General features: G+C 44.9%; 3 protein-coding genes and 1 long non-coding RNA gene across 9 annotated transcripts in view; 3 read left to right on the plus strand and 1 right to left on the minus strand.

The window, feature by feature from the left end:
- trpm5 (transient receptor potential cation channel, subfamily M, member 5) overlaps positions 1–2,046 on the plus strand; it is a 91,924-nt gene extending 89,878 nt beyond the window's left edge. For 2 of the 3 annotated variants that reach the window (XM_072718034.1, XM_072718035.1), the window contains 3 exons: positions 167–239; positions 393–483; positions 715–1,267. In XM_072718034.1, the coding sequence (XP_072574135.1) occupies positions 167–239; positions 393–483; positions 715–818 (268 nt within the window). In that variant the 3' untranslated portion in view covers positions 819–1,267. Of the gene's footprint in view, positions 1–166; positions 240–392; positions 484–714; positions 1,268–1,606 lie in introns of those variants that run through there. The other variant, XM_072718036.1, reaches the window with a different exon arrangement.
- Positions 2,047–3,292: 1,246 nt separating this feature from the next.
- On the plus strand, positions 3,293–13,002 carry fcsk (fucose kinase). The gene is made up of 24 exons (XM_023806812.2): positions 3,293–3,364; positions 3,988–4,124; positions 4,381–4,532; positions 4,646–4,696; positions 4,839–4,961; positions 5,322–5,394; positions 5,492–5,589; positions 5,744–5,824; positions 6,057–6,176; positions 6,328–6,499; positions 6,602–6,708; positions 6,992–7,093; positions 7,194–7,361; positions 8,353–8,426; positions 8,612–8,976; positions 9,482–9,698; positions 9,789–9,955; positions 10,080–10,307; positions 10,399–10,542; positions 10,707–10,826; positions 10,955–11,142; positions 12,051–12,150; positions 12,237–12,460; positions 12,554–13,002. The coding sequence occupies exons 2-24, from the start codon at positions 4,043–4,045 to the stop codon at positions 12,674–12,676; spliced, it is 3,279 nt and encodes a 1,092-aa protein (XP_023662580.2). The 5' UTR covers positions 3,293–3,364; positions 3,988–4,042; the 3' UTR covers positions 12,677–13,002.
- Positions 13,003–13,819: 817 nt separating this feature from the next.
- LOC111841418 (TNF receptor-associated factor 6-like) lies at positions 13,820–19,045 on the minus strand. Of its 2 annotated transcripts, XM_023807152.2 has the most exons (7): positions 18,780–19,045; positions 17,375–17,725; positions 17,137–17,287; positions 16,882–17,040; positions 16,701–16,772; positions 16,448–16,525; positions 13,820–16,167 (listed from the first exon to the last, which is right to left on the minus strand). In XM_023807152.2, the coding sequence occupies exons 2-7, from the start codon at positions 17,719–17,721 to the stop codon at positions 15,319–15,321; spliced, it is 1,656 nt and encodes a 551-aa protein (XP_023662920.1). In that variant the 5' UTR covers positions 17,722–17,725; positions 18,780–19,045; the 3' UTR covers positions 13,820–15,318. The 2 variants fall into 2 exon arrangements, with proteins under 2 accessions (XP_023662920.1, XP_023662912.2); XM_023807144.2 differs by having other exon boundaries at positions 17,137–17,725.
- Positions 19,046–19,901: 856 nt separating this feature from the next.
- Positions 19,902–23,822, plus strand: LOC111841433 (uncharacterized). 3 transcript variants are annotated; one of them, XR_011993780.1, is made up of 2 exons: positions 19,902–22,932; positions 23,032–23,822. It is a non-coding gene; the product is annotated as an uncharacterized lncRNA (long non-coding RNA). The 3 variants fall into 3 exon arrangements; XR_011993781.1 differs by having other exon boundaries at positions 19,902–22,872; XR_011993782.1 differs by having other exon boundaries at positions 19,902–22,842.
- Positions 23,823–25,070: the final 1,248 nt, after the last annotated feature.

Below are 25,070 nucleotides of genomic sequence, written 5' to 3' on the forward strand. Positions count from 1 at the left end.
CCGTATTATTTTAGCAAAGATTAAAGTGATATATTAGGGGCTTAAAGCATTGTTACTACAACATTGATATTCATAATACAGGTGTTTTTTTATGTTATTTTAGTATACTTTTTTGAGTCCCTTTCCTACATAACTTATTTATTAGAAATACTTATATTAAATACAGGATGCAAGCCCTATTGAAGATTGTTGGAGGGTACAAGGAACAGGAAAAGCGCCTGTCCTCTGTGGAAGCTGAGGTACAAAAATTAGACACAAAAAACATAATGATGTGTGAGCTGTTAGATGTAAGCTTCTCAGGTAGTGAGATGAGTACTTGCTGCCAGCGCTTTGACCCACATCGGTTGTGTGGTAATTCTGAGCAAAGGTAGAAACAACCCTCTCCCTTCCAGGTGAAATACTGCTCTGATGTGCTGTCCTGGATGGCGGACTGCTTTGCTAAAAGCACACTGAAGTGTGACAGGGAGGCTCCCATAGCCCCTGGTAAGCCCCCCCAGCTCTGACTGTGCGACTCATGCTTCTTGTTCTTGCTTGTTTTTTTGTCACTCTTCCTTCAGATATCATACAGACAAATCCTATTATGCATATGGAATGGCTAGTTTAAAGGTGAAGATGCTTATCTTCGCAGGGTATTTTAAATGATTAAGCATTTTAAAATGCAGACATGGATGTTTGCAGGTGTTACAGATGTTACTCTGTGTTCGTGTTGTACAGGCACCTGGGGAACCAGCCCCAGACACCGCGGCCCAGACGGGAACACATTCAGCAGCCAGTCCAGGTCTGATGCTAAAAGGGAAATGCAGTACATTGATGAGTAACAGCATCTCACTTGTAGTCCTCTCCATTTCACATTAACTGTATGGAAGAACGAAGCACTGCACAGCGCCCCCCATTGTGCCTTTCATGCCTGTGAAGCGCACGACTGAAATGTGCTTGCAAGATGGGGCTTTGTATTGCTTTGTCGCCCCCTGCTGGTAATGGCCCCTTACAAACAGAGACCGGAGGATGATGGCCTCTTTACAGCAGTGCACTATATCCAGTTTTTCTTTTTCTTTCTTTCTTTCTTTCTTGCTTTCTTTCTTTCTTTCTTATCAGACATAGGTACTACATTTCCTGTATAGGTACATCTTTAAACTGCAACAATATATGAATTGTTTTCATTTTTATTGTTTTATTTGTGTCATTAATATAGATTCACTCATTTATTCAACATGCCGTTTTGTCTGTTTTAATATTAGAAATGCATTAAAGAGATGAAGCTTAAAATCATATGGTGTGTAAATTGCTTTGGAACTATGGGGTATTAAATGAAAATTGAGATACATGCTGCAATGAAAAGCTTCAGTAAAGTACCTGAATCTACAGGTGGTGGTACACTGACTCATTGGCTCACCATGACCTCACATCTCCAGGGCTCTGGGTTCGATTTCAACCCCAAGCTCTCTGTGACTGGTTTGTTCCCTGTATTTCCTGCTGCAGTCTAAAAATATGCAGTTAGGTGGATTGGCTTGTATGAAGTGCCTGTATTCTGGGCTTGTTTGTGTGAGTGTGTAATTTGCGATACACTTGGCACCATGTTGAAGTTGCCCCCACCCTGTGCTTCCAGGAATAGTCTTTAGGATCAGCGTGGCCCTCGTCTGAATCAGCAGATGTGGAAAAGAGATGGATCAGTTACTCTACAGGGAGCAGAGACCACAGTACAGACTTTGGAACTTCATTGGTCATCAAGAGAACAGGAACAGGAGAGGCAACAATTTATTCTACATATGAGGAGGTTTAAAATTACTATAATTTTTGCAGAGCAGGATGAAGTGTTTACAATGGTACACAAAACTGGTGTGACAAGAAATATTCTGTAATACATGAAAAATAAGGTGACAAATACTCAAAAACCCAGCTGCTCTCAGAATTTTCTGTGGTACATGAAAAATAAGGTGACAAATACTCCAAAACCCAGCTGCTCTCAGAATGTTCTGTGGTACATGAAAAATAAGGTGACAAATACTCCAAAACCCAGCTGCTCACAGAATGTTCTGTGGTACATGAAAAATAAGGTGACAAATACTCCAAAACCCAGCTGCTCACAGAATGTTCTGTTGTACATGAAAAATAAGGTGACAAATACTCCAAAACCCAGCTGCTCACAGAATGTTCTGTTGTACATGAAAAATAAGGTGACAAATACTCCAAAACCCAGCTGCTCTCAGAATGTTCTGTTGTACATGAAAAATAAGGTGACAAATACTCCAAAACCCAGCTGCTCACAGAATGTTCTGTTGTACATGAAAAATAAGATGACAAATACTCCAAAACCCAGCTGCTCACAGAATGTTCTGTTGTACATCTCCCTCATAATGGTGTCACTGACTGTTACAGTTGATTCTCTAAGTTGAATTATACCATAATAGACAGGGTCACAATAACTGTCTGTGGAGGATCTTCACAAGGTCCATCTGAGTCTGCAGGTCAAGCATCGTGCACAGGCAGATGTGAAGTTCACTCTGTAAGAGCAGCACATGGTTCTTCCTCCCAGAAGGACATCGATTCTCTGCATCCTGTGATTTCTGCCACTGCATTAGTTCCTTGCCCCAAAGTAGAGCCAAGGGTCGTTGGTTCTATCTAATCCTATCTTATTATCAGTCTTATCTTTTTATTGGTTCTATCGTAATGTTATTCTGAGACTTCCCATGGGCGCAGTGAAGCTTAAGATGTCTCTTCCTGATAGCAGGCGTCATCCAGAAACTAAAGGCCACATCCAGAAACCAAAGATAACAGGGGGGTCTGCCTTGCAGACACACAAACATATTGATCTATGCTCTTATGGATAAACACATTTTCATGAATATAGAAAAAAATTATTATACTATTTCAATTAATTTTTACTATCGGTTCAACGAATATGATGATTTTAAACATCTATATGAGATCTAAAATATAATTATTCACCCAATTATTTTTACACCTTAACTGACCATTCTAAGGAGTACCATCTTTATTAAAAGTGGTAATTAGGCTTGTAACTAATACATAACATGTATTCTAGATTGTCTGTTCTTTCATTAAAATATGAACAAAAATCTAAAATCTGTCATTGTATTGGTCTTATGAAGTAACTAGGAAAAGGTTTGGCATTTCTGTATTTTTCTTATATACATAATATACTGAGATTAAACTGCGTATTTCTTTAAAAAAGAACTTATAATAAAATCGTTAAAATGTGGCTCAGGCTCACACAAAGTGAAAGAAGTAGTATTGCCAATGAAGACTGCTTTATCATAACACTACAACACCCATAACTCCCAGAACGTCCCCTCTCGTGATTGCAGTCCGGAAGTGCCGTGTCATTACTCGAAAGCGATGAACGGTAAGAAAACAAAAGCAGATATTTTCGAAACATGTAAGAACTACATCTACGTGTAATTAAGATTATGATGAAGCGTAATATGTCGGATAAATCTTCGGATACAGATGTATTATACTTCATGTTTATTTTAATGAGTTAGCTCGATACCTGACGAATTAAGTTATTAACTGGTTGTGGCAGTTGACGTGAAGTTTGACGCACTGACCAATCGCTGCCCTACGCTTCGAAAACAACTTCGCGAACAAACCGTCAGATAAAAATAATAATACGGCAAATTACTTCGGGGTCGTCATCAACGGTCTACCTATTTCATTGCAAGACAAAAATAGCAGCAACAACAGGACACGACATATATGGAAACTTAAATAGCTTTGATCTAATCCTGTATTTCCTACATAAGTAACCCTCATCTGGAATCTCATTACAAAATTAAGCAGAAAAGCGTCACAGACATAGGCCTACAAAACTAACATTCTTGCGCGTAAATTATAGAGACAAAACAACTGAAAACTAAAGTTTATTTCAAGTGATAAATGATCAGGCTTCAACACTTATATGGTGTTTCACATGTTCATTTCCTTTTTTAATTCTTCCATAAATTATAACTGGATCTTCTAAAACAGCATCGTGACATACTCATCAGACACTGAGCAGTTATGAGGCCGTGGATATTCAAACATGTCACACCTTCAGCCGCTCAACTGGACAGTTGTTGTCCTAACATGCCAGCAAAAGGACAGTGTGTATGCCTTTCAAAAAGGTTAGTAGATGTCATGTTAGAAAGTGTTTAAGACTTTAAAATTTATTGTTTAAAATGTATCTATTTATTTAATGTTACATGATATCAGAAAGAATTTCTGTGACTGAGAGGCAATGAGAGCTCTCTCGATAATAAAAGCCAAAGAATTATCATCTGTTTTTCTATGGCTGAGCATGTTACTAAGCTTATTACAATTTTATTTTTAGTCGATTGACAATTTAAAGAAAATCATTCTTTATAAACGTTAATCTTCCAGAACTGGAGTTACGACAGCAATGCGGTCACCTGCCACAAGAGGCGCTGTTGCTTACAGTGTCGGACCCTCAGCAGCGCCTGGGAAGCGGGGGAGCCACCCTCAATGCTTTGCTTGTGGCTACTGAGCACCTGAGTGCCAGGGCAGGACATACTGTAAGCGACTCTGCCATTGTTTTAAAGGGCATGTGCATGACACTGACAGACTGCTACATCGTTGAGCTCTCGTTATTACGAGGATGTGGTCTTAACTGAGGAATGCTTTCCAGGTGGTGACTGCAGATGTGCTGGATGATGCCCACATCCTCATACTGCACACGGTGAGAAATTAATGAGGAACTGGAAAAAAGTGGTTGACAGGAGGCAGGGAAGGGAAAAGTGGTGGAGCTGAAACATGGAAGGAGTAATTAAGCAGATTATTGAATTGGAGGGAGACATAGCATCTTGTGGTGCCATGTACAGGGCCGGGATTTCCCCTGGGACAGCTGCGGTCGGGCGTTCAGCTGGCTGCCTGCACAGAGCCAGGCGAAAGTGGAGCAGCCTGTCTGCTGCTTGGACCTGCTGCTGGACTGTCTGACGAAGCAGGTCAGAAGGGGGCGCTCTAGCACACCACGCCGTGCAGGGAGAGCTGCCATGCTGTGCAGTCTGTAATCTTTGGTGTCACATTTCTCATTATTTACAAAAGATAGGAGGTACTGCAGGTACTTATGCACTCCATATTTATTGATTTCAATTAATTACTTTATCGTGTTTTTTTGGAGGGTTGCTGTAGGACTGGGAGACTATGCATGTACATTTGTATGTATTATGTATGTATGTATATATATATGTATGTTTGTATGCATGCTTGCAGTCATGTATGTATGTAATGCTGCCCCCCTTGGTGGATCACTGACGTGGAACTCTTTGCCCTTGGACATTCTTGCTCTGTTCTTCTTACGACAGATCTGTCCCGGCTCTCCTCCGGGCGTGTGGGTGTGCAGCACGGACGCTATGCTGACCCTGCCCACAGCCCCCGGTGAGGTGTGCAGGCTGTCCCTCCTGACACTGCCTGTCTGACGTATCAGGGCACAGAGACCCACTGACATGCTCTCTTTGTCTTTTTCCTTCCTCAGCCATTTCCTGGGAGGGATTCTCAGGGGTTCGAGTGGTCTCTCTGCCTGGCAGCGTCTCCTATGCCACCAATCATGGGGTTTACCTCACTGATGGGCAGGTACACAGGCTCCTGGCTCGTCCCACATCATGAGTGATAAAGCGTTATTAATGTTTGTGCTGCAAATCGGGTTTATTGATGTACTAAATGGGTGTTGATACTGTAAGCGGTATGAAATTCCAGGATTAACACTGCAGCCTGTCTGCTCCTTCAGGACAGAGTGCGTGACATCATTTACAGGGGCTCCGAGGACAGGATCCGCCAAGCCATGCAGACAGATGGCAAAGTCCCTTTGGTAAGTCCATAACTTCTCTCTTTCTCCTTGTGGGTGACTGGAGTAGTAAACATTATAAATAATAATAATTGCTAAAAACGGCATCCTTCATCTCTAACCCTTCTGAGATAAAAATGTAAATCTAAAAGTAAAGCTTCATAACAGTGTGAGCAGTGTTCGCTCTCGGCTCCATCTGGGCCTTTATGTCAGAGCAGGTGGAACATCACCTTTGTGTGGTGTCCTCTGTCCGCAGGTCTCTGGGCCGGTGTTCTTCTGCAGGCAGGCTTCAGAGCGTCTGCTCCAGACACACGTGTCCTCCCCCCTGGATGGCTGCACCTACATGGGCATGGACTCCGGGGCCCCTTCCTTACAGGTCTTTGCTGCTCCATCTCTGTCTGGCTTCTGTGCTACCCTCCTTTTATCTTCTGTCTGTGATTTTAAATTAGTTGTTTCTCATAATTTTACTGGTCTAGTTTTTTTTGAGTATATATTTATTAACTTTGCCATTCATTTCCCTGTGGTAGATCTCCCTCTTTTTGGATGTCCTTCTTTGCTTGTGTCTGGATGTGAATGAGAAGCAATTCATGGATGGAGAGAGGCATGGCTGCATTTCCCCAGGTGGCCCACAGGGGGCACTGGTGAGGAGTGCCAGGGCAGTGTTGTGGAAGATTCTGCGGGGGATGCCTCTCACTATGGGTAACATGGTCTCCCTCTCTTGCTGTGTTTTGTTAGCACAGTCATGCTTGCACTGTTTTAGTTGCTTCGCAGTTGCTCATTTTTGGCGGCACGCATCTGCAGTCTATGTTCCAGATGGCTGCTATGATTACTTGACCGTCTCAGGAGATGAACATATCAGACGAATTACAGAGAGAGAGAGTAAAACAGAAACCTTATCACATGTGCAGGTCAGAATAATCTCTACTCAGCTCTGAATATTAACACTAGTCGCTGAATTAAGTATTGTTTTTAACCACTGAATTGGGTATTAATACTAATCACTTAATTTGGTATTAATGCTAATCACTGCATTGGGTGTATTAATGCTAATCACTGAATTGGGTGTATTAATGCTAATCACTGAATTGGGTGTATTAATGCTAATCACTGCATTGGGTGTATTAATGCTAATCACTGAATTGGGTGTATTAATGCAAATCACTGAATCAGCTATTGTTCTCTTCTTCACAGAAATTGCAGCTGGTGAGTGAGGACAGCAAAGTGATAAACAGTGTGCTGGAGGGAGACATCAGTGTTATGTCTGGAACTGTTATCCAGCACTGTTGCCTGCAGGTCAGTGGAACTGCTCTACCCAGTCCACTCTAAAATCTTTTTCTTAATGACCTGCACCGTAAATCAGTCTTGACCTCGAGACTCTCCTCCTGTCTTTCAGGGGCCTATGGTAATACCATCTGGCTGTTTTCTGTCCGGCTTAGACTTCACCTCCTCAGCCTTGTGCCAGTCGCTGCCGAGTGACATCATCATCCAGAGACACCGAGTACAACTGGGAGACCTGAAACTTATTGTCTTCACTGTACTGGGAAGGCATGATGACCTGGAGGTAGCAGCATTGTCTGGTGGTTATGAGATCTGCTGTGCACATACCCGGGCAATATCTCACATACCCGGGCAATATCTCACATACCCGGGCAATATCTCACTGTTTTGCTCTTCTTAATGTACCTCTAGTTCTCCAGTTATGGTTGCCCTTTTATGACTTGGCACCACCATCAAATTTTTTCTTTATGCAAAATCCCTTGTGTAAAATATTGTTCTATATTATGGGTGATATATTGATAAATCATCATATCATAATTATGAGCATTCATATTATCATCATTTTGAATATTGTGACTATCATGATATAGCCCAACCACTTACTCTTTTGCATAGTTAACAGTTATAATGCACTATTATCACATGAATACCACCAAGGTATGAGTCTTTTATTGGGGTAATTTGTCAGTATTCCTGTCACGCTCCATAACTATAAGTAAAACAATTTGGTCATCGTAAACCGAAAAACTCACAACTATATATCATGTTTTACTGAATTCTGCATATGACTTTTAGAATATTGTGGTAAATATCAATATTGTGAAAATATTGTGGTATTGTTTTTAGGGCCTATAGCCCAGCCCTAGTCAAATACGCTCCCTGGACCAAACAGCGAGGCAGTCAGAGGAAAAAAAAACCTCAAAACATACTGTCAGCGTTTCCTAGTGTTATGTCCTGTGGCAAAAAAAAATATTTTTGTTATGATTTAATTATTATAATTAGATTTCAGTTTGCAGTTCATGTGTAACCTTTTTCATATTCTGAATCGAAAGCAATTTTAAGCAAAAATGGAACATTGAAGTAAAGAAATAATGACTCGTATTAGATTGTGATAATTATCAGTATCATTTGATATGAAAAAAAAGATTTTGCCATATCGCCCAGCCCTACACTGAATGCTTTTTGACAGTAATGTGTTATACACCTTATTTATGAGCCATGTCCTATCATATACACTGTATCTGATCTCTCTCTGTCCTGTTCCATCTACTCAGGCTTCATGCACTGACCCTTCTGCCACATTCCTGAATGACAAATGGAGCAGCTACTGCAGTCGCACAGGGATACAGTAGGCCTCTGCTTAAGCTTGCCTTCCCTTTCCTCCAAATCTCCAACAAAGAGAAACAAAATAGAACAGTAAAACTTACAAGCACAGATTATGCTTTTTGTAATGGCTATAAAAACTTTTTATTCAAGGTAAGATGGTGAGAAAATGCTAGTGTCTCCATTTGTAATCAGTCTATTTTGTTTTAGGCCAGGAGAGATTTGGGGGACTGCAGATAAGGGAGCAGGACCTCCATGTCTGCTGGATGCCCGCCTTTTCCCCGTCCTCCTGCCTAGCAGGGGTGCTGTGGGGCTGGAAGGGGTGGAATGGCTGCTGGAAGGGGCTGGAAGAGTGAAGGAGTGGAGGGAGGCATGGAAGCTGTCTCTCAGAGAGGTGCTATCCTGCACCGACCAGCAGGAGGAGCTGCACTGGAGACGGGAACTTTTCTTTCAGGCAGCACAGAGAAGAACAGTGGACACTCTGAATGGCAGAACAGAGCAGAGCCTTCTCCCCAGCATCAGGGCAGCAGTTTTAGGGGGGCAGCAGGAGAATCTGCTGCAGGCGTTGGACTTAGGTGAGAAGGAGTGATGACACTTTCTGACAGAGGTAGAGATAAGGAGCATGCACCGATTACAGCGTGTTGCCACACCCACCACATGACGAACCGCCTCAGGGATGAGAGCCCGAGTGTAGCCGTATGCTGGGTGATACCTCAGCACCACACTAGTCTGAATGGAACAGTGCAAGATTTTCCCAGTGGCTGGAGTGACAGTCCTGCCACCAACCCCCAAATTTTCCCTGTAAGTTGGAGGACCTGCTTGCAGGGCTGCATGCAGATTAACATCATACTCAGGATGAAGCAACTGCAGGTTAAGGGCCTTGCTTAAGGGCTCAACGGAGTAGGATCACTCCTGGCATTCACAGAATTCGAACCAGCAACCTTCTGATGACTGGCACAGATCCCTAGCCTCAGGGCCAACGCTCTGCCCATATTTGCTACACATGGGATTAAAATATAATTTTTGTTTATATTTGCTTTTCTGTAATTGAAATGATCCTCCTGTGCTTGTTTTGTCCAGTGGCAGCTGGAAGTAGTGAGGACCTTGGTGTAGCTGCCCGCTGTCTTGCCTGCGTGGCAGATGTGCTGGGCTGTATGGCGGGAGAAGGTCAAGGGGGTCTACGAAGTGGGCCAGCGGCAAATCCTTGCTGGGCCCCAGCCTTTGGTCTTCTGGAGAAAGGGAACCTTTTGGGGGGTGTTAAAGCTCTGGCGGCTGAGAGAAAAAACTGGCTCAACAGGTAAGAGAAGAATCTTATTATTTATTAGTTATTATGCGATATTATGCCAGTGACCAGAATTAACATTGTGTGCATAACTTCTCTCAACAGGCCAGACTTACTTGTGAGGGCAGCAAGGCACTATGAAGGGGCGGGACAAGTACTGCTTCGACAGGCGGTGATGTCAGCACAGCGCTTCGTTACTATTAGCCAGGGTGAGGTACCACCCATTGGGGAGTGGCAGGAGTTTGAGTGTCCTGCACGACTGGATCTTTCAGGTGAGTGTCATGCATGATGAACTTAGAACTTATTTTACTTTTATATTCCCCTTCTGAGACAACAGAATGTTATTTCTTAGATTCTTATTTAGATTTTTTTGTATTCTATTTTTCCTTTCATTAGGGGGTTGGACTGACACCCCCCCGATCGCGTTCGAGTGCGGGGGCACTGTGGTGAATGTGGCTGTGACAGTTGATGGAGAACGGCCAATAGGTGCCAGGGCACGCCGCATCAGGGAGCCTCGGCTGCTTCTGGTCAGCACCAGCGGGGGGCAGGACTGCAGGGTTACCACAGAGACTGTGTGCGAGACACTGCGAGACCTGGAGGACCACTGCCAGCCGCAGGCGCCCGGTGAACATGCCCTGCAGCATCTTCAGTGAGCCCAGTCCATTGCGTGTGTTTGCAGCCCGTTTGCTCATGCCCCTTGCTCTCTGTCCTGCAGGCGCACTCCTGAAGGCGGTATGTGTGTGCAGTGGTCTGGTCACACTGTCTACCCAGCAGGCGCTGGTTGATCAGCTGCTGCAGGGCTGTGGAGGGGGCCTGGAGCTGCATAGCTGGTCACTCCTCCCCCATGGCTCTGGGCTGGGTAAGATAGAGAAATAGAGAGGGGGATACAGCAAGTGGGTGAAGTGTAAGGGCTGAGAGCAAAATAGGAAAGAAGGAGCGAGAGCGAGATAGCCGAGACTTTCAGGATGAAAGCTTCCTTCTACTACATCCTTTTCCATCCCAGCATCCTTACTCATCCCTCAGGTACCAGCAGCATCTTGGCCGGGGCAGCGCTGGCTGCTGTGTACAGGTGTATGGGACGCACGGTAGACACAAACTCCCTCATTCATGCCGTTCTGCACCTGGAACAGACCCTGACCACAGGCAAGAGCTGGAGCTTTAATGAAAATTAAGGGTGTTATAGCTAAGATTGTACCACTTATTTCATATAAAAGGGCTAGTTTACTTATTAAGCCATGTGACATTTAACTGCAGCCTCTCTCCATGGGCAGGTGGCGGGTGGCAGGACCAGGTGGGGGGTCTAGTGGGAGGAGTCAAGTTGGCACGCTCCAGTGCCTGCCTACCACTGAAGGTGCAGGTGGAGCAACTGAATCTCACAGAGGACTTTCTGCAGTCCCTGCAACAGCACCTCCTGCTGGTCTACACGGGCAAGACACGCCTGGCCCGCAATCTGCTACAGGTTAACGCTACAGCTGTTCTCTCACATGCCTTGTTTCCACTAATGTGGTGCTGGTGCCAGACTTTTTCCCAATCCAGAACTAGTTCCACGCGTTTCCACTGCAAAAAACTGGCCCTGGGCCAGAAAAAACAGCTCCAGCACGGCAACACAGGAAAGCTAGTCTCAGTATTTGGCACTGTAACAAAAGCGAAAGTGGGACAGGCTATCAGTCCAAACCTTCCCCATGCCAGGAAAATTCAATCCATAACCAATATAGTTTGGTCTAATATTGCTGGTGCTGTTAGTGAAACAACTTGCCACCTTATTAGCAGAATAACCTTTACTTTACTTTCACTTGTGCCTACATAATATTTCTGTCCCATTCTTTTTTGAAATGGGTGGAAACACGGGTAACCCACTGGCACCAGCACCGACACCATGTTGGTGGAAACACGGGTAACCCACTGGCACCAGCACCGACACCATGTTGGTGGAAACACGGGTAACCCACTGGCACCAGCACCGACACCATGTTGGTGGAAACACGGGTAACCCACTGGCACCAGCACCGACACCATGTTGGTGGAAACACGGGTAACCCACTGGCACCAGCACCGACACCATGTTGGTGGAAACACGGGTAACCCACTGGCACCAGCACCGACACCATGTTGGTGGAAACACGGGTAACCCACTGGCACCAGCACCGACACCATGTTGGTGGAAACACGGGTAACCCACTGGCACCAGCACCGACACCATGTTGGTGGAAACAAGGCAATAGTGAATTGCACAGAAGTCTCTTGGGACTGTCATTTTAGGTATTAACATGCCTAGTGTAAGATAGGGATCTTTTCTTTTTTACAAACCATAATTCACAGACTGATAAGGTATTTAGCCAGCTGAAACGCTGTGAGCTCTGTTGACAGGATGTGGTGCGGCGCTGGTATAGCCGGCTTCCCTCCATCGTGGAGAACATCAGGCAGTTGGCGAGCAGCGCAGAGGAATGTGCCCAGGCGTGCATCGACGGTGAGCAAGGGCGAGCAATATGGCCCCAGATTAGCCCTGACAAATGCCAGATTACCCAAAGGACCCCCCCGCTGTCTCCCTTTCAGGATCCCTCCCCAGGCTGGGCACTTGCGTAAACCGCTACTGGCAGCAGAAGAAGGTGATGGCTGCAGGGTGCGAGCCTGCAGCAGTGCGGCTGATGATGAACGCCCTGCGGCCTCTAGCCCTCGGCCAGAGCCTGGCGGGGGCCGGAGGAGGCGGCTTCCTCTTCCTGCTCACCTCTGAGCCCATGCAGAAGGAGAGAGTGAGGCAGGTGCTTTGCAACACGCAGGTAACCAGTTGGAGGGGGCTGGCTATTGACATGCAGGGTAATGGTGGATTCCTGTCCGTGGTTGAACTTCACCGTCCCATCTTGGTGCTCCAGGGCCTGGGGGATTTCAGCGTTCACTCCGTGGAGGTCGACCTGCGAGGCATCTCATTCCAGAAGCGATACGAGATTGGCCAGCCTGGGGCCGTGTCAGAGGCGGAGGCTGGAAGATCACCGTGACAGTTTGAAGATGCAAGATGATATGCTGATCATAAGCTGTCTGCTGCTTATGGTAATATTTTTTTCTGCTGTTTTACATTTGGGTTAAGTACGCCAAGATTGAAAGATGAAGATTGCAATGCTTCTTGTCATTTAAGTACTTAATCTGAAGTACAACTTTGACCAAATTACTAGACTGCTAATCCATTGTCTCCAAAAATTGTAACATTCTAAATCTAAAATTCTACTTGTGGAATCATGCTGTAACACATATGACTATATGAAATTGTTTTAAGGAAAACTTTGTGTTTTCAGTACAAATACACGGAAATAAACTTTTATAATCAGTTCTGTATTTTATGTACTGAGAAATGCATAAATGTGTATTTTCCTTTCTATTTGCAAAAATTAATTTCCGTAGTTATATTTCAATGGGCAATAAAAGCTGCTGTTTATCAGCTGGTGAGCCGCCCTATTTGCAGCCTGAGATCTCACTTATAAACCAATTCATTTGCTTTTTGTTTCATTGCTGACAGCTTGATTACAGCTCAGGATCATTGGGTGGAAGGAGCAATTGAACTTAATAGTAGCTGGTGAAGACATATCCATGCACTTTATTTCTATCACTGTCATCTGCTTTCATCAAAATATTAGACAGCACAGTCACGCAAATGGGTAACACTTGTATCCTCACACCTCCAGTTCAGGGGATTCGATTCCTGCCCTTGGCTCTTCTGTTTGACTGTGCACCCCATATTTGCTTGGGTTTTCTCCCACAGCCCAAAATTATGTGGTTAGTTGAACTGGTATCTTTACATTGCCCATAATATGTGATTGTATGAATGTGTGTGTGCCCTGTGATGGACTGGCATCCCATCCAGGCAGTCTCTGCCCTGTACCCTGTGTTGGCCTGGCATTCTATCCAGGGAGTCCCTGCCCTGTGCTCTGTGATGGACTGGCATCCCATCCAGGCAGTCCCTGCCCTGTACCCTGTGTTGGCCTGGCATTCTATCCAGGGAGTCCCTGCCCTGTGCCCTGTGATGGACTGGCATTCTATCCAGGGAGTCCCTGCCCTGTACCCTGTGTTGGCCTGGCATTCTATCCAGGGAGTCCCTGCCCTGTTCCCTATGAAGGACTGGAATCCCATCCAGGGAGTCCCTGCCCTGTTCCCTGTGAAGGACTGGCATCCTATCTGGGGAGTCCCTGCCCTGTGCCCTGTGTTGGCCTGGCATCCCATCCAGGGAGTCCCTGCCTTGTACCCTGTGACGGACTGGCATCCCATCCAGGGAGTCCCTGCCTTGTACCCTGTGATGGACTGGCATCCCATCCAGGGAGTCCCTGCCTTGTGCCCTATGCTTCCTTGTGATAGGCTTCAGGCTCACCAAGACCCTGAATTGGATAATCAGGTGTGGAAAGTGCATAGATGGATATATTAATGAATGCAGGTGCAATAAAAAAAGCCATAGTGGAAGAGCTGCAGAACGACACCCCGCAAGGGAGCCATGGGACCAGCCTATTATTGTAAAGGTTGTGATGTATCAGCTGTGGGAAACCATGTTTACACTTTTTTTTGTGAAATTGTAAGTCTGAAGTTGTCATGGTGAGGCACAGGCCCAGTACACAGGAAACTGACGTAACCCAGTGGTGAGTTTTCCTGCCTTCTTTCAAAATGACACTGAGGCCTCTCTGAATCACACTTATCTCCTGCCTGCGTGCCATTTATGTTCGACATGAAGTCACGTCCTTTTGGCCCCCACACTTTGCCGAGTCGTCAGTGTTTAGAAGCAGGAATATACTCCCACACCGATGTGCTGCACCGCTTCCATAGCAGTCAGTTTCAAGGCCGATGGTTTTTACCTCCTTATATGAAATGTAAGAGTTTTCCTTTAGTCCAGTGCCTTTGATTTATTTCCTCCACTGTGACCAAAGTCTTGCGTCTCTGGTGCCGGTTTTGGTATCTTCATTGGTTTTGGTATCTCCATTGGTTTTGGTATCTTCATTGAAATATCAGACATACATAGCCTCAGTCGCAGTCCTATAGCTGTAGCCTTTGGACCAACATCTCATGTTCACTGCCTCACTGTTAATAGTGCATTAATAGTGCATAAATATGCACCCTGCTAGTACTGCTTTTGTGTCTAGATGTTAATCAATTGAAAAGATGAAAGCGAAATGCTACAGATTAGTCCTGCAGCATATTTCAGTTTCATAAGTGCAGATGTTCTGTTTCCAGATCATTCCTCCTGAAGATGAATACATAATTTTGTGATGTCAGTGTAATAGTAAAAGTGCTCAACTTGTGATCATACAGTTTCAGAGTACCAGGTGCTGAGCAGTCTTGACACAGACCTTTGACATGTATAAGACTAGAGCTCGAATTACTGAAAAAGTCATATCAAAAGAACAATTATTTAAAGAAAATATAATTTTTTTATATTTTAAAAAAAGGTTTTTTAAAATATATCCAAGATAAAACAATGTTACTATTTCTTAAATGGTGCAATGTGAATCTAATACACATGGACATTTGGATGTTCTTAGTGAGAGTATTGCATCAAAGCAGGCCCACACAAAGACATGTTGCCCCCTCCCCCCCCCAACCTGAAACTACCCTTCACACACTGGCGGGACCCCCCCCCGCTCCCTGTATCTGCCCATCTGCCTCACAGCAATGACTCAGGGCCGCGCCCCTGGAGCACCCCCTGCTGCAGCTGCCGGTCACAGTGCAGGCTGACCTCACAGCGCACCAGCAGACAGTCGTCCTTCACATACTGCCGCTCCTGCAGTGCTTGCAGTGCCATGAAGGTGATGTAGCCGAAGCCCTTGGGATTGCGAGGCAGGACAGGCCGCTGGAAAGCGTAAAGCTCTGGGATGGTCTCCATCACCTCCATGTGGTGGTGATCCTCCGCCTGGTCCAGGATGGCCAGTCGGATGGTGGCCTGCAGTGGCCAGTGGAGCTGGCTGTCAAATTCACCCTGCATGGTGTGCACGAACAAGGAAATATAGTTTGCGCAGCAGGGGGCGCTAGGCGCCTGTAGCTGCAACCGCAGACACAGCTTATATCCTGGCCGGCCAGTGTAGAAGCTGGGGCTGTGGATGACCACGGGTTGACTGGACTCCTGGCTGCGCAGGTGTGCAGAGAATCCCTCCACCTGCCACACGTAGATGCCCCTGCACTGCTGGGCCTCCAGCTCCCGCAGCAGCTCCTCCAGGGAGCGCAGGTGCCTGCGCAGCTCCACCAGTTTGGCAGCCTGCGTATCGTTGCTGATGCTCAGCTCCCTCAGCTGCTGATCTTGCAGCACTAGCCTGCCGTCCAGCTGTTGCACTGTCTCATGCAAGTTCACTCTTTCCTGGAGGCATTTGCAGGCCAGCCCACCTCTGGCTCCGCCTCCGCCATCAGAGGGCCCCCCCAGTGCCCCATTTAGGCTCAGGCTGCGCAGGTAATCTGCCATATAGCGCATGTGCAGCTGAGTGAACTCCTGCATGTGCTGCGCCAGGTTGTTGCGTTGCATCTGTGATTCAAAAGGATAAAATTCAGCACAGTGTCAAGTGGGCTTCACTGTCATGCACCCATATACTGTAAAAGCATAGAGTAGCAAGAGATGCAGCACCCTAAGATAGCAGTGCAATGTATTGTCAAGTGACTAAGACGGATTCACGATAGTGTAAAATGTGTACAACACAGGACAATGCAATACAAGGGGCTACACTGAAGACTGTAAATACCTAGTGCCTAAATGTCTCTAAAAATACAAATAAAGTCACATTCAGAGAGAGACACGCAGGACACACCTTCTCCCGACAGCCGAAGTCCCTGAAGGGGCAGGCGGCTGGAGCCTTCACACAGTCTGTGTCACAGTGCGATGACAGCTGAAGGAAAGGGAGATGTGAAACGTGCCACTCTGGGTCCTTCAGCATCTATATCCTAGAATTTGTGTTTATTTGCTAACATTAGGAAGATCACAAAGGGTTTAACTTAGTGGAAGAGCATAGGAGTACCACAAAACAGCACTGAAGGCTAGGGAGATGCAGATGTTCTTCTCACCTGGTCGCGAATAAGCTCCATACTGCAGTATTCACACGCCACACTGGCCAGGGGGCAGGACTGCTCATGGACCTAGGGACAGACAAGCAGGCATCAGCTAGGTAACAAGGAGACCAAGATGGCTTTATAGAAGCTGTGTGTATTACGTAATAGACAGTAGGATATCATATGAAGGAGGCACCTTTGTCTCCTCGTAAATGAACGTCTGTATACAGTTTGGGCATGAGACCGGGCGTCGTGGACACTGATGTGCCGTGTGGACCTCCAGCTCACTCTTCCGCACTGACTCCCGGCAGAGGGGACACAGGGTCACGGCAAACTGACAGCGCTCATTGTGATCCTGGGCATAAGAGGCAACCAGATGTCAGCATGGAATGCTGAAGGGAACAGAGGCGGGCAGTTCACAACAAAAGAGCGGCCCATTCCCACATCTTACGTCGAGCTGGCGGAGCACCGTCTTGTGGTCACAGCCAGCATTGGGGCACAGCACAGTGAGGGAAAGGATCTCACGCTTTGCAAAGTTGTCTGGGAAGAGCTGGTCCTCCTGCAGAAGTTCATTGTCCACTGGGCACTTCTGGCCCGAATCCCTGAAGGCAGAGACAGAAGCGGACAGGTTGGATGAGTGGGCGGATGTACAGCTGTGCAGGAGTCCCCCCCCCTGCAAAGCAACGTACCGGATGGACTTTTCAATGCAGCTGCGGCAGAAGCGGTGACCACAGGGCGTCTGCACCGCCGCCCGCAGAGCCATCAGGCAGATGGGACACTCGTACTTGCTCTCGAGGGGGGGGTCAAACTCCACGTCATAGCCCTGCTGGTCTGCCTCCCCCAGGAGGCTGCCATTGATACTGCAGGATGTGAGGAGGGTAGCAGAGCTCCTGCTGGGGCTGGAGACAGATGATATCTCCTTTTCCATGGCAGCAGCGCAGCTCCATGGCTCTGCCACAAAGGAGGTGCCCTGCACACCATCGCTGTCATACCCTGATGAAGCATATGTGCTCCTGAGCTTTTGAGTGGTGGTCATAACACTGAAAAACAACACCAACACTGTGGATCAGACACTTTTCTTATAGCTGTTGTCTCATCAGTGGATCATCCCGATTAAAAACACTGTGGGGGAGGGAAGTCCTACTGCTAAGAAAATCCAAATCATTCAAACAGTCTTCGATTTTCAAAACTAGGCTTTATTCATGTGGCCAAGATACTCATTTATTGGATTTACGTGCAAAATTAATTACTTTCTCCCCAGTTAAATGAGTTTACTTGAACGAGCAAAATGTCTACGTTTTCATTTATTCATATTTTCCATGCGCCTAAGGTGCAGTTCAACATTTCCTCTGTCGGGACCAGGAAGAGCACTCATGCAGTACAAGACATGAAGAAATACAACAAAACCAGTCGTTCTTTGAATGTTATAAGTTAGGTTTTGTTATTACATTTTCCTATAACAGATATTCATCTCGCTGAGACCAGAAAATGAGTCGTTCTTACTACAAATACAGTCATCAACGTATAATACGATCCTATTTATAAGTAATGAGTAACTAGGACTGCCATTTCGAAGATAGTCTGAAGCATAGACGATGTTATATGAGGCTTAAGTAAATGATTTTATCTCGCGTACTCCTCAATATTGAGGGCAATAAAGTATCAAAATTAATTTGAGAATACGAAATTCCGCAACATCTGAGTGAAACGAGATAAATGGATAGATAGGTTAGTGTTTTTTTAGAAACATATCAAGTCATTCTGGGATGACAGCAGTTTGGCCATCAGCAGGCGTTACAAGACGGCATTACGCATATGTGGGAATAAACGGCATTAATTCGTTGCATTCAAGCCTAGGTTCAAACATCTATTACTGGGACACGGATCTGCTTAAAATAGTTCCCCTCATTGGAGAGACTGCATGCGTGATTTAACCCGAAGAAGATCCTACTAAACGCGGAACTTGCCTCTGATCTACAAGTTATTCTTGAGAAGTTATTAAACTGTTCTAGTTGCAATGCCATCCATTTTAAATTTTTTTTATCTATTTCAAAATATCATAATATGTCCCTTGTCCCTTTGCTTTTTTCTTACCTTAAATAAGAAGCCGGTTTTGAATTGTGAGTAGCCTACGGTACGTGCTCTTAAAAAGCAGACATGTAGTGCCTTCCAGGAGGTACTGGTTAATGAATCAAGCAGCCGGATACCGCAGTTAGACGTCCTTAAAAAAATCGCTTTCATTTGTCGCTTCGGAGAAGTTATATTACTTCCCACCCACTGTGACATTTTGGTAAGTTGGATGACACATAAAAGAAGTTAACATCATACACGTGGGCCTATAGATGCTGTCTGAGAAGAAACCAGTGAAGCGCGTTTGTCAGTACGCGTGTATCACACATTACTAGACGATTGTACCTTTAATGAAGCATCCAAAAGCACCAAACTTTCCCAGATGGGAATCCCAGACTAACTGCCTTGATATTTAAATGGGTCTTTAGATAGTACGGACCCTTGATTTATGGTGATACAGCACATATAGGCTATATATATATATCCCACCCATTCATCATGACAACATGATTATACGGGGGGGGGGGGGTGTATTGGTTATTACAACCCCCTATAGTTTTAGACCATGAATAAAGTAGCCTATCCAAATATCTACATTAAATATAAAATTCTTCCGGAACCATTTGTACAGCCCGGGATTATTTAAACAGTCTTGTTTAATTTCTGACAGCCATTTTCCCAATCAATGCAATAACACAAATGATGTTAAAAAAAAAAGAATTCCGGGTTTATCAGATGCAACGGAGGTATTGTTCCTCTCGCACCAAAACAGAAAATTAGCATAGCACACGCATTGCTCAAATAAACATGACGCTTGGTGTACTGGAGGAAAGCAGGGATGCATGTATATGTATATTGCAAAAATAATGTACGACCATGCACTACTTCCCCTTTTCATTAAATAAATTCCAGACTGGTGATCAGCTCATGGACGTAGGATTGAGCATATCGACAATCAAAGTTTCCTTATTTGCTATGCACTCATACACAAACCATTACGAATAATAATTATTATTTTAATGATTATTATTCGTAAAAATATTTACCATATTTAAAAATCTTACTGGTATATTTAGTACCAATATCGACAGTCTTAGTTCACAAAGTACTGGTAACGGTATTAAAATAGCAGTGGGTAGTATGAGCTATATGACTTTAAGCCGGACTCTCAAGTTACGTCACCTGTTTTCGCGATGTGCTGCACGTGCGCAGATGTGACGTCGTCTGGACGAGTTTCTCGGGGATTTTTTTGTTTGGTGGTACGTCGACTGGTTTAGGGAGGATTGTGCTCTTATATATTTACAGTTGTTTACGTTGTTTTTACGTACCCCCAGAATATATCAGTTTAGGAGTATTTCGGGCAAGAAAGAAGAACAGAGCTGTACGATGTGTTAAAAGTAGCCCGTTTGGAGTGACAGCGCTGTGGAGGTGTAGGTATGGGTGTAATTAGGTGTAGGTATGGGATCCTCGCTGATGCAGACGACAAGCTGGTTACTGTGGGATACTGCTTCTCCGCAGTGTATCATATGGACGCTAGTTCCATCCATCTATCCATTTTCCAACCCGCTTATCCTACTGGGTCGCGGGGCGTCCGGAGCCTATCCCGGAAGCAATGGGCACGAGGCAATGGACGCTAGTTTAAACTGCATTTTAACAGCTTATTAATTTTGCAGTTAGCCCTAAAAACCAAGCTAAGGCTGTAGTTTAGGCATATTAATACTACATTATCTTATTATGTAGTTATCGTTTAAAAGTTGCAGCGCTGTGTCCTAGGAAATAGTTTTAGGAAAAAGTGTCATTTTATTCATAACATTTTTTCCAAATATGGAAATGTATCTAACTTTTTTTTTTCTTCTTGTGTATGTTAGTACTTTGGATAAATGTCAGGCAGGCTATTAATTCACATTAATTTCCATATAAAATGTTCTGCAATATGTATTTCTGTTTGAATACAGTACTGTGCAAAAGTCTTAGGCAGTCCAAAGAAATGTTTAAAGCTGTTTATCTGGGTAGCAAGTGTACTTTGGCTTAGAACAAAAAACACAATTTAACATTAGAACATGTGCAAATTAAGAGTAACACATTAAAAACTAGTAATAATTTCTTCTGTTTTCTAAAAAGTTACTGATATCTAGTTGGATGGCTAGATGAACACCGCTTCAGTTCCCAAACTCATCCTCAGGGGCACCTCAGCCGTTCCATGATTTTGTTAAATTTCACCAACAGCTCAATTAAATAATTAAATAAATTGGTTTAAAAAGTCAGTGACAGATTGACTCGCTGTATGAGGTGTGCTAGTGGCCAAGTCAAAAAATACATGGCTGCACTGGACGGTCACTGCAAATACTGGGGTGATTTTAGCAGAGGTTCAGAAATGGCTAAGCTGACACACTTTGACAGGCATAATATCATAGTTTTACACCAACACGAGGATAATCTAAACATCATTTTCTTTGCAAGCCTAAGACTTTTGCACAGTACTGTATGTCACAGTATTTGTGCCATAAAGACCTCTTCATGTTACCTGCTGTCCCATAATGAACTGTTTAAACATGATTATCTTATTTAGTTTTTATCCCGTTTATTTATTCCAAGGCACACGGAATGTACAGAGTGTAATTAGTAATACAGTACTGTAAATATGTATAGAGTATATAATATACATTATCTTAAAATCCAAGGGGTTTGCATTGTCCCCCACAGTCACACTTTACTAGATGTCTCTGTCTCTTGTTATTATTCTTCAGTTATTCGGACAGGTATTGCACTCTTTGTGAAATGAATGGACACTCGAGGCACCTGACTTAAGTGAATGTAAAGCGCGCATACCAATATTCACAAATTAATTAAAATTTGCCCATAACGACATCTGGAAATGTAAGGGGTGTGTAAGAGGTGCCATTAACTCTAAATACTTAATATCTTGGTACAGCTGAAGTATGCTATTTTTGTAGCAATTAACAACATTAAACACAACTAGTGAAAGGGCTTCAATCACAAAGAATGAGTGCCATGCATTTTTGTCTGTGTAATGGACATCAGGAATTTGTAATAAAAAAACAAATAAAATATTGAAGGATTGGGTGTAGGCTAATGTTGATTTGGACCAAAAGTGTTGAAGTGCAATGAGCCTTGGCATTTCTGACCTTTTTTGCCCACATGATTAAGTCTGTGAGCTTAGAATTCTCTGTCCTCTGAGGCTGTAATACTTTTGTTCTAAGTGATATGTGGAGTGTTCCATTTATGAAGATTTTTTTTCCATATTTTTGCATTCCAAATTAAGTTTGAGTTAAAGAGTTCTTATAAAATTAGATGATGGTTATTTTTTTTTTAGTAACTTGTAAGGTTTGGTGAGTTGGGCCTCGGCCTGTCTGTCACGTTTAGTTTGGTCCTTCGAATAGCCTTTCAGCTGTTTGCTAGTTTGTTAATCACTAAGACCTATTTCTATGTTGTCAATATCTAAAACAAAATGAGTTTCATCTATCCCCACCTTCATAATATTTGCATCAGATGTTAAAATTAGCAATGAAGATGAATACCTCTTACGCTCCATTTTGTCATATTCACTGAAAACAGCGTGACATTAGTATTGTATTATTTGTTAAACTGATAAGTTATTAATACAAATCTAACTTTTTATGCTCTGTTTTATTCCTTAAGTCATAAATTACAACAAGGAAGTGGGTGGTAAAATCGCTCTTTGTATATCCTGAAAAACAGTGATTTTGCAGATATGTTATTTTCTTAGCTGACTATATGCAGAGTGTTGTTGTTTGATTTCCTCACACTATGTAAGTAATATTTGTTCTTTTTTTTGGGGGGTGGGGGAGTGAATTGACCACCCACTTATAATTTCTTCTTTTTCCCCTCATTAGCACCGAAATACATTCCAAAGGATCCTTGCCTGGGTGAGAGGGCGGCAGATGGTCCTTGCCCGGGTGAGAGGGCGGAAACGGTCCTTGCCCGGGTGAGAGGGCGACAGACGGTCCTTGCCCGGGTGAGAGGGCGGCAGAGGATCCTTGCCCGGGTGAGAGGGCGACAGAGGATCCTTCCCCAGGTGAGAGGGCGGCAGAGGATCCTTGCCAGGGTGAGAGGGCGGCAGAGGATCCTTGCCCGGGTGAGAGGGCGGCAGACGGTCCTTGCCCGGGTGAGAGGGCGGCAGACGGTCCTTGCCCGGGTGAGAGGGCGGCAGACAGTCTAAAATGTTAGTGTAAAAGTGAATGGCAAAGCTGTTTTAGTGTTTTCTGTAATATGTTGCCTATTCACTGTGTTGCAGGTGTTGGATGTCACTGGGGAGGAGGTTGCTCTGCTCCTGCATATGCTGTCCAGTCTGAAGTGTCTGCATGCAGTCAGCAGGCGTCGGCAGCTGCTGGAGCTGCTGGCCGAGGAGGTGGATGTGGAGCAGGAGCTGGGTCCTACTGCTGCGGGGCTCCCACCTGGCTCTGCCCCTTTGCTCCATGAGTGAACCCGCTCCTACACTCAGCTCGGCAGCTCCTTATCCGGTCTACCCACCGCAGCTACTTAAGCTGCAGTAAGCTCACACTACACAATTTTAGCCATGGTTTTGCACTCACCAGTATTCGATGTTTACAATCAATCTTTGTGGTGGCAAATCGGCACTCGATCACAATGTATGAACTGTTTAAAAATGCGACGCGACTGAGTCGCCGATATGTCGCATGCTAAATATCTAGACTTTGTCAACGACTTCAAATCATGTAGGTGTGAAAAGTGTCAAAGCTACAGCCAGTGAGAGCACAAGACACGGGGTGAGGCGAAACCCAAGGATGAAGTTAAGAAAGGTGTTAAAAAGGTGTAAAAAGTTCAGTTTGTTTAGAAACTGTTCTTAGTTCTCAGGGATATGTACACATATGATTTGAATATATACACACACACATCTTATACATAATGTAACCTCCTGAGACCCGACCTATTCATTTATGTCCATTGTAGTGGACATTGTATTTTTGCATTTATTTTTTCACTGATGTTGGGAAACGTATTTATTCTTGTTGTGCACTAAAGTGGACATGCTGTGAAATTAAAATAAGAATACATTTGAAAAAATCTAAATTGTAAGATGTCTTATTTCCTCCAAAGACAAATAACCTACAATTGAAGGACACTTTTTTCCTTGGGTCTACCCTAAACATGAAATCCTTACTGGGCCATAGTAAACGTGAAACCCTTACCGGGCCATAGTAAACGTGAAACCCTTACCGGGCTATAGTAAACGTGGAACCCTTACCGGGCTATACTAAACGTCAAAAGCTTACCGGGCTATACTAAACGTCAAAAGCTTACCGGGCCATAGTAAACGTGAAACCCTTACCAGGCTATAGTAAACGTGCAAAACTTACCGGGCCATAGTAAACGTGAAACCCTTTGTCAGGTGGAGAGAGAGAGAGAGAGACGGGGATCCAGATATGCGAGACGAAGACTTTATTGAGGAACAGCACAGAGTAATGACTGAACCCGTCTCAGTTCCGTGAACGGAACACGAGCAGTTGGTGTCCAGGCGAATAGGTCGGCAGCCAGAAGGTCGGTCCCACGAAGTTACACAAGACGGGGTTACGGAAGGGAAGGAGGACGGAGGACGCCGGGCTCAGCAGGGCAGGTACATTAGGGACGGGAGCTGGACTGCGGAGGAAAGGCGTAACAGGTAAGGGTGCAACAAAAGGCAAACAGGGCAGGTACGGGAAATGAGGAAGAGGTGATCGGGGCGCAGGTCTGTTGGGGTGAGTTTGATGGAACTCGACTTTCAGGACAGGATCCGTAACTTCGGTCGCCTGTACCAAACTCCGTTCATCAGGTCCGGCCCCATCCCAGTCGACCAGGTACTGCAGCTTGCCCTTCCTGCGATGGGAGTCAAGGATGGAGCTCATAGTAGAGGAGGGTATGTCTGCAGGCACGGGTGGTGGGTCTTCCTCCGGCAGAACCCTAGGCCGTAGAGGGCTATACTTCACCGGCTTCAGGAGAGAGAAGTGAAAGACAGGGGAGATCCGATACACCTGGGGTAGTTGTAACTTCACTGCAATGGGCCCTACTCGACGGAGTATGCGAAACGGCCCAATGTATCTAGCCGTGAGCTTACAGCACCCGGGGATCCTAAGGTTTTTTGTTGACAGCCACGCTAGTTGTCCGACCTGGTAGGGAAATCCTGGACGACGATGTCTGTCAGCTTGAGCCTTTGTGCGAGCCACCTGGGAGCGTAGTGCTCTTTGAATAGCCCTCCAGGCTCGTCTGCTTTCTTGGAACCAGGCCTCGACTCTGGGTACTGTCCCCGTAGGGGCATCCCATGGGAACAGTGGAGGC

Source organism: Paramormyrops kingsleyae, chromosome 11 (assembly GCF_048594095.1).
Source record: "Paramormyrops kingsleyae isolate MSU_618 chromosome 11, PKINGS_0.4, whole genome shotgun sequence".
Lineage (NCBI taxonomy): Eukaryota > Metazoa > Chordata > Actinopteri > Osteoglossiformes > Mormyridae > Paramormyrops > Paramormyrops kingsleyae.

Coding starts and splice junctions, on each gene's coding strand:
- fcsk (XM_023806812.2), top strand. CDS start 4,043: ATGTCACACCTTCAGCCGCTCAACTGGACAGTTGTTGTCCTAACATGC. Junction 5,590..5,743: donor TTTACCTCACTGATGGGCAG/GTACACAGGCTC, acceptor CTGCTCCTTCAG/GACAGAGTGCGTGACATCAT. Junction 7,094..7,193: donor TCCAGCACTGTTGCCTGCAG/GTCAGTGGAACT, acceptor CCTGTCTTTCAG/GGGCCTATGGTAATACCATC.
- LOC111841418 (XM_023807144.2), bottom strand. CDS start 17,721: ATGACCACCACTCAAAAGCTCAGGAGCACATATGCTTCATCAGGGTAT. Junction 17,041..17,136: donor CGGTGCTCCGCCAGCTCGAC/GTAAGATGTGGG, acceptor TCTTATGCCCAG/GATCACAATGAGCGCTGTCA. Junction 16,526..16,700: donor TGGAGCTTATTCGCGACCAG/GTGAGAAGAACA, acceptor CCTTTCCTTCAG/CTGTCATCGCACTGTGACAC.